The following is a 12,509-nucleotide window of genomic DNA, read 5'->3' as shown; positions in this document are numbered from 1 at the left end:
TCACTCAAAAGAGTCAGGCTGTTTGATTGCTGCATTATGTTTCATCCAATAAACTGGAAGTCTTCCTGCTCCAACCTTTTTCATTAAAGGGCCAAATTCCCTACTTGGGTACACTTACAGGAACACATTCTGCATCCTTGTAAATATACAGAGAAGTCTGAGCCCCTCTTCCCTCCCTTGTCATTTATTCCAGTTCTTGCTGGGTGAGTGTGGTGTGGTGGGAAGAGAGTAAGTCTTATGGACCGTCACACTGGCTCTATATCCCTTCTCTGCTACTAGTGATGCTTGCGTGATCTTGGAGGCTACAGAGTCTCTCTGAATCTCCAGTTCCTCCTCTGAGAAAGGGGATGATAATATCTAAGAGAGAAAAGCATGTAAAGTTCCAGGCCTGACATTGACTTGGCCCTCCTCCCATCCAAGCCCTCCCTGGGCAGCCAGGCAGGAAGCAGAACATGATGTAGCCATCTCAGGCCAGGCTGCAGTTGGGTCTTGGCCTTTCCTTCCTTTCCCGTCCACCTTTGGATAACATTTCTGCGCTCCTCAGCGGACTGAGGGTAAGGGAATGCAGCGGAAAGGTGATAATTAGGGAGAATATCTTTGTGTTCCATCTCGCTGCTTTTCTGTTACTCAATAAGCACAGTTTTGGTTACGCTTTTTTTCTTGTTAAAAAAAAAAAAAGAATCTTAGAACCCAGAAGTCAGAAAAACTTGATTGCATAAGAAAATTCTCTGTAGAGAATTCTCTGAAGATTGTATCTAAGTAAACACCGTTAGCATCAATTTAACTAACTTCATGTGACCCTGGGGAATGGAGCTTAAGGCTGCAAGTGAAAAAAAATCACAAAACGAAAAATAAAATTTTTTATTTTCCCCCGAAATGTTTCCATTTAAAAGGTCGTGTTTGGTTTTGTTTTTCTCATCACTGTAGGAGATCAAGGCAATAGATTTTGTAGTCGGACGGACCTGGATTCAGATCCCAGCCTCGCTGCTTACTATCAAGTATCTTAATTTATTAAAGTCTCAAATCTGTACCTAGAAAATATCTATAAAGGGCATTTGTCCCCGCAACAGAACCGTTGCCGCCATCTCTGTCTTTTAAGATCGCCCAGGTCCCTCCGCCGCCACCACGCCTCTGGGAAGCGGCAGCGCGACCCTCTGGCCAGCCAGCCCCCTCCCGCCGCGCCCTCTGCCCACCTGCCCACGCTCCCCGCCCCCCTTCCCGCCCCGGCAACGGCCCCATCTCCGCCCCTTCGGGCCAGCGGAGCTTCATGGCTCATATGGCGTCCACGCCGCAGGGGTGACCGTGGACTCGGCTGTGGGACATGTCATGGGCAGCGCCTTCAGCTGGGGGAGCTCGGAGCCTGCCCAGCCTGCTGCCCAACAGACCTCCACCCACGCTGCCCCCCAACCCTTGCAGATGGGGCCCTGCGCCTACGAGAGCAGGCAGTTCCTGGACTGTTCCACCACTCAGAGTGGCCTGTCCCTGCGTGAGGGCTCCAGCGAGGCCCTAAAGCAGTACAAGTACAACCATGGTCTGAGGTCCCTGCTCTGAAGAGTTGGTGCAGACTCGGGGGCCAGCTCTGCACCCACCTCTACCCTTTGCTGACAGCTGGACCACAACACTAGATTGTACCAGACAGCTGGGATTGGAAGTGAAGAGGTTTCTCACCCCACGAATAACCCAAGACCCAAATGTGGAAATAAAAGAGTTTATTAAAAAAACAAAATATCTATAAAAATGAGATAATAATAATGATAGTATTTTGTTAGGCTCAGATGTCATAAAGCTGCAGTATAAAGTGCCATGCACATAAAAAGTACTCAATAAACAATGGCTACTATTTTACAGTCATAAGAACATTCACTACATTATTTATTTTCACATAGAACTGAGCTCTTTCAGAGAATAGTTTGTACATTTAACTCCGTACACGTAAACACTGATTTTTCTGTTTTGCTGTGGCTAAACAAAGAAAATAAGGGAAGTCAGAGAAACCTGCTGACCCACGGACTGCAAATCCAAATTCTGCCAATTTCAGAATACAAATATGGAGTTTTGATAATTACTCTAACTTTAACTTATAAGTAAAATGTAAAGAGAACGGGACTACAGTAAAGTACAGCACGTGATTCAATCTCTCTGAATCCATTCGTACTTTGCTAATTTGCTAGTTAAAAGTTGACTTAAAAGTGACAAGAAATTAAATTAGGGATCTACAGAAGAGACACATCAATTATAGCAACAGGGGTAAGGGAATAAATTCTACTTGATACGAACTTGACAGGCATTTCTTTATTCTCAGTCATCTAATGAGAGTTGAGATTGTTTCCCTATTTTAAACTTAGTTGTTGTTGTAAAGAACACTATGAGCACAATTGGATTAATCATACTATTGATTCATGAAGCACTATAAGCATAAAGTACTATAATCATTTATCTAAATGTATGTCACTTTTATGTTTCTTATTTGAGTCTACTACATACTGGTTATTTATTTAATGAGTCAACAAATACCTAAGACTCCTTCACTTAAGAACAAAAGCATTATAAATAATCTACATGCTCCTCTATATTAAGAAATCAACTAAAGAAGCGCTAATGAATGATGATCTCTCAAGATTTGTCCAGTTTCCTGTTTTTTTACTCAAGGAACAGTCACACATCCTGTTCTGTTGGAGATGGGACCTTGGTGGTTTTGTGGAAAGTGAAACGAAACTAGATAAAACCTTCTTGCTCCCTAGCTTGTCTTACTTATTTGAGGTCAAACATAATCCACTTATTGGGCCATCTGCAGGATTTCCTTCTTTGCTCATCCAAGTCCATTTTCCACCTAACTCTGCCTTAAAAGTCTGACCGCCCTGGGCTGCGTGGATGGTCTTCCCTATCCTGCAGGTGTTGTTTGGGGGTCGAAAATGGAAACACCAGCAGGCAGCCGGGAAATAGGAGAGTGGGGTCAGCGTTCCCTCCCTGAAAAGGGGCCTTAAGTTGGCTGCATCCTCCCCCGTTGGCCAATATACAGTGCCATTTGCCCCACAGCCAGAGCTGATGTCCAGGATCCAAGAGGTGTGGGTAGGAGTGGCCGTTCTCTTCTATATCTGTTAACTCACTGAAAAAAGTTGTTTCTTTTTTCCCAAGACATTTGAGCTACAGGCTTGAAAATCCTAGTGCTCAAGGAAGACATACAAGCCCAATAAGCTTCCTTGAGCACTCAAATCACTAACATTTTCTTTAGCTCAGCATAGTAGTCAGTAGGAAACAGAAGAAAAGATAAGATTTTGTGTTTTAAAAGAAGCAAAAGTTATTAAAGAAGAGGAAAGAAAAAATAGTCAAGCAGAACCCCTTCCAGGCATTTCTAACCAACAAATTTTACATATTGTCTCTAGGTGCTCAATAATATGCAGGGATATGTTTAATATTATAAAACATGAATTCTTTTTTAAAGTAAATTTTAAAGTAAAATTCAAAAGTAATGTGTTCTCTATTAGACCATTTCAAAAGTACAGAAACGACACATATAAAAATACTCATGAGCGCAACGTCTGGAGATAAGCATTTCAAAGTCTGTGCCCTTTTTTCTCTATCCCAGGCTGCCTCTTGTGAACCCCTTCACAGGACTGAAAGCAAAAAGCACCTGAGACAAAACAGTCGACATGGATTTCCAGGTGGGTACAGCAACTTCTAGAATTGTGGCTCCTATAAGATGACTCCTGGGCAGTAGACATTACTTTTTCCATAGTATTTGTATGTGTGGGGAGTTTGGCAACAGATGCTATGGTATATGAAAATATTCCTTTCCAAGATTTCCTTAGATTTTATTCAGATTTTATGTTAACTAGATAATATAATGTTGATTCTATTATTCAGAGTCATTGTTTTTCACCCACCTCAGGTAGAAAAGAAAATGAGTTGAACCCAAATCATCAGAATATTCAGGGCATCCATACATACAACCCCCTGACCCATTAGGTAAAATGAACCCCTCAATAATAATGAAAGTATCAATCTCAATTCAATAGATATTCATTGAGGCCCTACTATATGCAGTGCAGTATATTCTAATAAGATGCTGTCAGCGTTTCTGTGAATCCAAAATGTAAACCATTTAATTGGCAAATATTAACTTAGAGCTTGTTTGCCTCTGGCTAGTTTTCCTTTGGCGTGGCCAAAATGTTCCTGGTGAAGCTCACCTTAGCCAAAAGGAGAAGGGCAGGAGGAGTAAAGGACTATAAATTTCGACTTGTTTTTCCCCCATAATGGTCATCTGCACTACACACAAGGTCACTGTCCTCTCCAGCTGTGTGTGAGTCAAAGGTCTTAGGGAACCATGACAAAAAGCTTAGAATTAAAATAATCTGGAATGACCTCTTTTTTTTTTTTTTTTTCTGAAACAGAGTCTCACTCTGTCACCCAAGCAGGAGTGCAGTGGTGTAATCTCGGCTCACTGCAAGCTCCACCTCCCCAGCTCACGCCATTCTCCTGCCTCAGCCTCCCGAGTAGCTGGGACTACAGGCGCCCACGACCATGCCCGGCTAATTTTTTTTTTTTTTTTTTTTTTTTTTTTTTTTTTTTTTTTTTTTTTTTGTAGTTTTAGAGAGATTGGGTTTCACCGTATTAGCCAGGATGGTCTCGATCTCATGACCTCGTGATCCACCCACCTAGGCCTCCCGAAGTGCTGGGATTACAGGTGTGAGCCACCATGGGATGACCTCTTATAGGAGTTTCTTCATACGTAGCTATTCTCTCTATAAAATGTAATAGCCACACTATCATAAATGTAGGCTAAGCCCTAGATATATAAAGATGTGTGTATTGGCCAGGCATGGTGGCTCACGCCTGTAATCCCAGCACTTCGGGAGGCCGAGGCGGGCAGATCACAAGGTCAGGAGTTCGAGACCAGCCTGGCCAACATGGTGAAACCCCATCTCTACTAAAGATACAAAAAATTAACCGGGCGTGGTAGCGCGTGCCTGTAATCCCAGCTACTTGAGAGGCTGAGGCAAGAGAATTGCTTGAACCTGGCAGGCGGAGGTTGCAGTGAGCCGAGATCACACCATTGCATTCCAGCTTAGGCAACAAGAGCGGAACTCCATCTCAAAAAAACAAAACAAAACAAAACAAAAGATGTGTGTGTGTTTTCTTGTATATACAGTCATGCACTGAATAATAATGTTTTAGTCAAAGATGGACAAATTATAATGAAACTGCCCTATACAGATGTAGCATTTTTCTTTTATATTGTATTTTTACTATACCTTTTCTATGCTGTGTTTAAATACACAAATACTTATCAGTGTTACAATTGCGTGTAGTAGTCTGTACAGCAACATGCTGTGCAGGTTTGCAGCCTAGGAGCAATAAGCTATACCATATATCCTAGGTGTGTAGTAGGCTGTACCATGTAAGTGTGTGTTAAGGGCACTCTACAATATCTGCACAACAAGGACATCGCCAAAGGATGCATTTCTTAGGATGTATTCCTGTTGTTAAGGGACACATGACTATATATGTGTGCTTGCTGGTTTTTTGTTGTTGTTGTTGTATCTAGTTTTGTTTCTGTCAGATAACACTGGGCTGTCACAATATGCCAAGCACTGAGCCAAATCCTTTATATGCATCATGTCAGGAGTTCTCACAGCCACCCATATGGTAACCATAGGACCTTTGCCTCACAGGTAAGGAAATGGGGCTAGAGAAACCCAAGGTCTTGCCACACAGCTTATCTGTGGTAAGCAGAGGCCCATTTGGACCTACGTACTTCTGACATGACAGGCCCAGGTCTTGACCACTTTGTACATTATATGTATACTCAGATAAGTACTGAGCTGTTGAAAAATCAAAGTATCAGAGAAATTTGAGAAGATGAGACTAAGGATCATTCATCTCTCAACTCTTTCCCAGTGGAAATCTACTTTTCTCTATTTTATATTTGTAAAATCACATTTCAAGAAAGGGTTTCATGGCAAAAACATAAATTAAACAACACCATCAACAATAATAAGTTACAAAGCCTGAGTTGAACTAGAAGTAACGAAAATTCATGAGAGATTTACAGTCATGAGTTATATTCAAGTTGAGGGCTGTCATTTTAGTGGTGAATGGCAGCCCAGTAGCAGAAAGTGGTTAAACAAGCAACCTCAGGCCTTTGCAGAGCATATGGGCCTTGTAATTTCTGCTGTGCATAATGCCTGGCTCAGAGTAGTCTATCAAAAACTCATGGTTGGATGACCAGGCACGGTGGCTCACGCCTGTAATCCCAGCACTTTGGAAGGCCGAGGCGGGCAGATCACGAGGTCAGGAGGAGATTGAGACCATCCTGGCCAACATGGTGAAACCCTGTCTCTATTAAAAATACAAAAAAATTAGCTGGGTGTGGTGGCATGCACCTGTAGTCCCAGCTACTCAGGAAGCTGAGGCAGGAGAATTCCTTGAACCCAGGAGGAGGAGGTTGCAGAAAATGAATTTTTCCTCAAACCCCAATCCAAAGTGGACTTTGACTTAGACTTGATTAGTGGAAGTGTTTACGAATTTTGTACAAACTCAAACATCACCACTCAAGGCATGCATGTGATAGACTTGTCATTGCAGTCTGCCCTGCTCACGGTTAGATCATGCTGCATTTGTTACATGTTCACCTCCAGAAAAATGAATACCATTTAATGTCATATCCATTTTTTAATCGAGAGAGATAGGAAGTTCAGAGAAAACTTATGTAATGCATGTCGACTAGTACAAAAGAATCACACTAAAAATGTGTATATATTATGCCAGAAAAACAATGTAGTGAGTAGGAGAGGTTGAACCAGATAAATAAACATGGGTGACCTAGAAAAGCTGTTGGTGAGAGAGTAGAACCCTGAAAAAGATGAGGCTGGTCACTTGTATAGACTTCTGCAGAGCTTCTGCTTTGAGAAAATATAGAGTTTGGCAACTCCACGTAGAGTCACCACATGACTGTTTAGCTAGAAGACTGTTTACAAGCACACTGGTGGTAACTATGGCTTCCCAATTCATAATTATAAACAAAGACTCAATAAACGTTTATTGAATGGGATGGCTCTAACTGTCTGTTACTGTGCACCTCCCACAAGGCACAATAGTAGGTAGCTATGTCCTGTTTCTGTACATTGTGAATGGTGAGGGTGGATGTAGACGTTTTGGGTATCCTATCTACCTCAAATTTGCCCGACGGAATGCTGGATTCCTTTCTGACGGTGCCGTCATATAAAATGCACACCAGGAACTGTATGACTTCACCAGGTCTTTCTCGATACCAATATATAGATGTTTCAGAAATTGTTACTCCAGACACCACACATTCCAGGCGGGCTGTTTTTGACAGCATTTTAGTACTGGAAATTTGAGGTTGCTCTAGGTGACCTGCACCATATACATACACTGGGGGGAAAAAAAATGGGAGGGAGTAAATAAACCAAGAATTTGGAATTTGTAAAAACATATAACAATAGAGAATATCAGTCCAAAGTGATTGGGGGAGCAAAACTACTTACGAGCCCCAAAGACTGCCAGTGTTGACGCGTGGAGCAGTGACAGCATGTCTGCAGGCACTGTGCTCTCTGCCAGGGCAGCCTGGAATCACCGCAAAGAAGCGTTAGACCCCTGTGGCTTGGCTGAGTCCACCAAGTCAAACTTCCCATGGGTGAGAGTGACATGGGGCCTCCTGCATCATTGTAAAGTGGTGTCCTCACCACCTGTTAGCACTTCCAGTCTGTGTGAAGATAGTCCTACGAGGTCTGAGGCCTGAAATCAGACCACATAGTTCAGACAACCACCTCAGACCACACGGTGGCCACCGCAGCAAGCTGTCAGGCTGGTGTCGTTGGTTGTCGGGGCTGTGACATGCAGCCTTGTCTTCTGAGAGCTTGTCTTCAACCAGCTGGAGAGATGTTGATCCGTCAAGCTGCTTAGCTCTGCTCTGCTACCCACACAGCCTGCAGCACGGGGCCCTTCTGGTCACCTTCATGGGGCTGGGCCGTCCATCCCAGTTTGTTTGCTTCTGTTGAAGATTCAGGTTCCTGTCCCCTCCCTCAGCTACCTGAATAATGTACGTCTCCTGAATCCCGGCTTCTCCTCGATGACAGTTTCCTACTGTCTGTTGTTCTTTCTCTAACCCAAGACATTTAATCTGTCCCAAGGTATTTTTACAAACTGCTGTCCCCCAATGCACCCCTTAAAAGCTGCTGTGTTCCAGATTTCCATTCTTAATTTACACACTGGGAGCTGCGGCTCACTGCCACTGCCCAGCATCGCAAGAGAGTATCAAAACCTTATATCACTGTCCTGGGGAAAGAGCAAAGGTCAAATTATGTTTTCTACCGAATGCATGTCACTTTTGCACCATCATAAAGTAAAAAAAATCTTAAGTCGGACCTTAGTTAAATCAAAAACTGTCTGTACCCATATCCAGCTTACTCTGGGACATTTTCAAGTATGTCTGACACGGGATCTCAAACCAAGTCTGCTCATAGCTAGAGTGAACTCATTCCCTTCTCCCAACCCTTATCTTCTTCCGAGTTCCCTGTATGACATGACTACCCCTAGGACATGATGTGACCTTGCCCCAGCTCACCAGCAGCAATGTACCCACATTGCCCACGCCGGGAACCTGAGTATCAGCCTCAATTCTCCCCTCTAACTAATTCACCACACTCCAGTTCCTGAGAATTCTACGTCCTAAACATTTCCTGGCTCCCCACTGCCTCCACCTCACGCACTTCCGTGCGTCCCATCTTGGCCCCTCCCACCCACCTTCCCCATGGCCACTAGACTGACCTGGTCATTTTCCTGCTCTAAATTCCTCCCTCGCTCTACCTTGCCTCTGAAGATGAAGCCCAGAGTTCTTAGGATAAGAGGCTCTCTGTGATGTGGCCAGTGCCTCCCTGTCCTTCCATCTTCATTCGTCACTCTCTGCCTAGAATTCCACGACCCACTTCTGTGGATTGACTTGCAGTTTTCTGTGTTTGAACTGCTTTCTAATCCACTTTCCCTGGCTAATTCTTATTTATCCTTTTGGGCTCAGCCCCAGGCAGTCTTCCCCAGGAAGCCTCCCTTACCCAGTAAGTCCGGGATGGAGATGCTTCAAATTGCTTTCTCTTAGCGCCGCCTAGTGTCTTCCTCTCTCCTAGCACCTCCTGCCCAAGCCTTGGCCTGTTTACCCATTTCTCTCTCATTCTGAACGCCAGTTAGAGTTCCCAGGGGAGTAAGATCATGTGCTGCTTATCTCTCTATTCCCAGGTGTTTGTTGAATAGATGAAAGGGTGGAATGAGGGAATGGACGGCCATTGTAGTATTTTTTGTCATTCTGATGTTAACAAAACATTACCATTTAAAATACAGTTTTTAAAGAGTTACCAAGCAATGGACACTTAGTGAATGCCTTTAATGTGTCAAGCACTTTGTAGCCATTATGATCTTTAATCCCATAAATTTAGTATAATCTTCACAAGGCCCTACTCAAAGCAGGTCAGGTAATAGGTCAAGGTTTAACAGCTTGTTGGTGACAGATTTAAGATTAATTCTGTCGGGCTGCAAAGCCTGAGTTCTTAGAATAGTTCTCTCTGCCTCTGTTTTCTCATCTATCGAATGAGAATAAAATCACAGCCTACCTTACTGGATGTTGCAAAGAATCAATGTTAGCCCAGGTAGAGTGTTTAGGGCAGTGCCTGACACAGAGCAAGCCCTTGGAAACTGATGGTGATTTCTGTTATACTCTCCCACGCTGTCTTCTGTGACCTCGCCCCAGCTCACCAGCAGCAATGCACCAGCCACGCTCTTGTCTTGATGAGACAGACTAGCTGGGAGGCTCCCCAAAGCAAGTGACGATGAGAGGGAAATAACTTGGGACCATTTCTAAGAAAGAAAAGTTGAAAAGTCTGGTGATGATGCCTCTGAAGGTGAGATCACTTAAGAAAGATATAATCTTGGTCTCTAAGCTAGTCTATCACCCTGGAGGTTGAGGCTGAAACCAAGTGGTATAATTCAGAGGGAGATCAATTTTGAACATTGCTGTTTTCTCTATTTTGGAGATGAGGAAACTGATGGCTAGGAAATTTAAGACCTCGCTCAAGGTCACAGTGTTCATGAAGAGTAGAGCAAGTGCTGGTGTCGAATGAAGGTGGAGGTTTCTGGTGATGAAGGTTCGCTGCAGCGGCAGAGTCTCCTCCTGAGGATATGAAAGATGTTGTTCTGTAAGGAGGCGACTGGGGAGCTTGCTCCTCCATTTGGCCACTCCCGGATAATCACCATTTCACCAAATTTGCTATTGTTTGGAGTCAAGCACTGAGAGAGGGGGCAGGTAGCAGAGGGGGCGTCTCTCTGTGCCCATTCGGTTTTACCAGCACAATTAGAAAAATGAAATGAAGGGGCAACCCCAAAACAGAATGAAAGTTTACTCCTGTATGGCCTCTGTCCTTCTGACACAAGTTGGAAGTCCTTAGCCGTGACCTGAGCCTTCACTAAGGTTGGAGACACTGGGCTATTTCAGAAGCAAGGCGTGGCTTTTTTTTCTTTCTTTTTCTTTTTCTTTTTTTCTTTTTTTTTTTTTTTTTTTGAGACAGAGTTTCACTCTTGTTGCCCAGGCTGGAGTGCAATGGCACGATCTCAGCTCACCCCAATCTCTACCTCCCAGGTTCAAGCGATTCTTCTGCCTCAGCCTTCCAAGTAGCTGGGACTACAGGCATGCGTCACCACGTCTGGCTAATGTTGTATTTTTAGTAGAGACGGTATTTCTCCATGTTGGTCAGGCTGCTGTCAAACTCCCGACCTCAGGTGATCTTCCTGCCTCGGCCTCCCAAAATGCTGGGATTACAGGAATGAGCCACAGTGCCCAGCCTGCAAGGCGTGTCTTAATTATCAATCTCTAGCACAAAAACAGAAGTTGAGAGAGGTGGACAATGAGTGAAGGAATGCGATGGACTGAGTTCCTTCAAAATTGTTTGGACTTTACATTCATTCATCTTTTTTACTAATGTCATCAAGTCACACATAAACTTTCAATCTTCCATTGAAAAGGTGTTTGTTTTTGTTTTTTATTTGTATAAATTTAAGGGGTACAAGTGCAATTTTGTTACACACATATAATGCGTAGTGGTAAAGTCTTGGCTTTTAGTATGCCCCACACCTGGATAATACGCATTGCGATGTGAAATTACTAATTTCCATCTGTACTCCTTCTGCCCCACCCTTACAAGCCACCAAAGTCTCATTCCATACCCTATGTCCACGTGTACACATTATTTAGCTACCACTTATAAGTGAGAATATCCAGTATTTGTCTTTCTATTTCTGAGTTGTTTCACTTTAGATAATGGACTCCAGTTTCCTCCACGTTTCTGCAAAAAACAGGATTTCATTCTTTTGTATGGATGAGTGGTATTCCATTGTGTGTATATACCACATTTATTATGGATGAATAGTACTCCACTGTGTATATATACCACATTTTCTTTATCCAGTCATCCACTGATGGACATTTAGATTAATTCCATATTCTTGCTATTATGAACAGTGCTGCAATAAATATACGAATGTGGTCTAATATAATAACTTCTTTTCCTTTGGGTGGATATCCAGTCATGGGATTCCTGGACTGAATGGTAGTTCTATTTTTAGGTCTTTGAGAAATTTCCATACTGTTTTCCAGAGAAGTTGTACTAATTTACATTCTCATCAACAGTATATTAAGCGTTCCCTTGAAAAGGCATTTAAATTCAACTTAGACTTCAAAGAATTTCTTTTTCTTCTGCACACAGAGTGGCAGAGGGGTTTCCTGTTTAGTGCTGGAGGATCAGTAATACAGGTTTTCTTTTTTACCTTTCATTTATTTTCTGTTAAGGAAGACTGCTTTATATGAAGGTAGTTGGCATAGTGATCTTATGTGTATGGTTTTGCTTTAATATAAAAATCACAGTCACATAACCTAGCAGACATTTGGCTAAACCCCCTCATTTGTCAGATGGGAGAACAAAAGTCTAGAGAAGCCTGGGATACACACATGTTCCACAGTGGGGTCCTGTTTAAGAAGAAGTGGCAGGCAAAATCCCAGTGTCTCATCCAGGGAGTATTGCATCACCCTGCCATGGCGACTGTCTACTCACATCAGTTCCTGTGCAGACTGCACATGGATGAACGTACTGAGGAGTGCGCAATCTTGTTTCCTATCCTTCTAATTGCTGACTCTATCGCAAAATGGTAACAGTCTCAGGGCCAAGAGCCTGGAAGCTGGAAACAGGCGTAGGCTTCCAGTCTCAGCTTTTCAACCATTTTGGGGCAAATCTCAGCAAGTCCTCTACCCTTGAAATCTCTTCCAAAATATTTTATTTGTGCATTCTTCATGGGAGATGGCCAGACTCTTAAATGACCAGTCTCTAACAGCACTGTCCAATAGAAATAAATGTGAGTCACCAAGGTAAGTCACACACTTAAATTTTTCTAGTTGCTGTATTAAACAAAGTAAAAAGAAACAGGTATAATTTGTTTTAATGCTATTGGTT

At 43.1% G+C, this 12,509-nt stretch overlaps 1 protein-coding gene across 1 annotated transcript in view; it reads right to left on the bottom strand.

The window, feature by feature from the left end:
• LOC103227327 (T cell receptor gamma constant 1) overlaps window positions 1–8,763 on the bottom strand; it is a 57,585-nt gene extending 48,822 nt beyond the window's left edge. The window contains exons 1-2 of the mRNA XM_073008953.1: window positions 7,509–8,763; window positions 7,072–7,395 (exon numbers count right to left, since the gene is read on the bottom strand). Of these exons, the coding sequence (XP_072865054.1) occupies window positions 7,072–7,395; window positions 7,509–7,554 (370 nt within the window). The 5' untranslated portion in view covers window positions 7,555–8,763. The remainder of the gene's footprint in view (window positions 1–7,071; window positions 7,396–7,508) is intronic.
• Between the last annotated feature and the right edge of the window lie 3,746 nt (window positions 8,764–12,509).

This window comes from Chlorocebus sabaeus, chromosome 21 (assembly GCF_047675955.1).
Source record: "Chlorocebus sabaeus isolate Y175 chromosome 21, mChlSab1.0.hap1, whole genome shotgun sequence".
In the NCBI taxonomy this organism is placed as follows: Eukaryota; Metazoa; Chordata; class Mammalia; order Primates; family Cercopithecidae; genus Chlorocebus; species Chlorocebus sabaeus.
The sequence above is the reverse complement of the archived record's forward strand: the minus strand, read 5'-3'. Positions and strand labels throughout refer to the sequence as shown.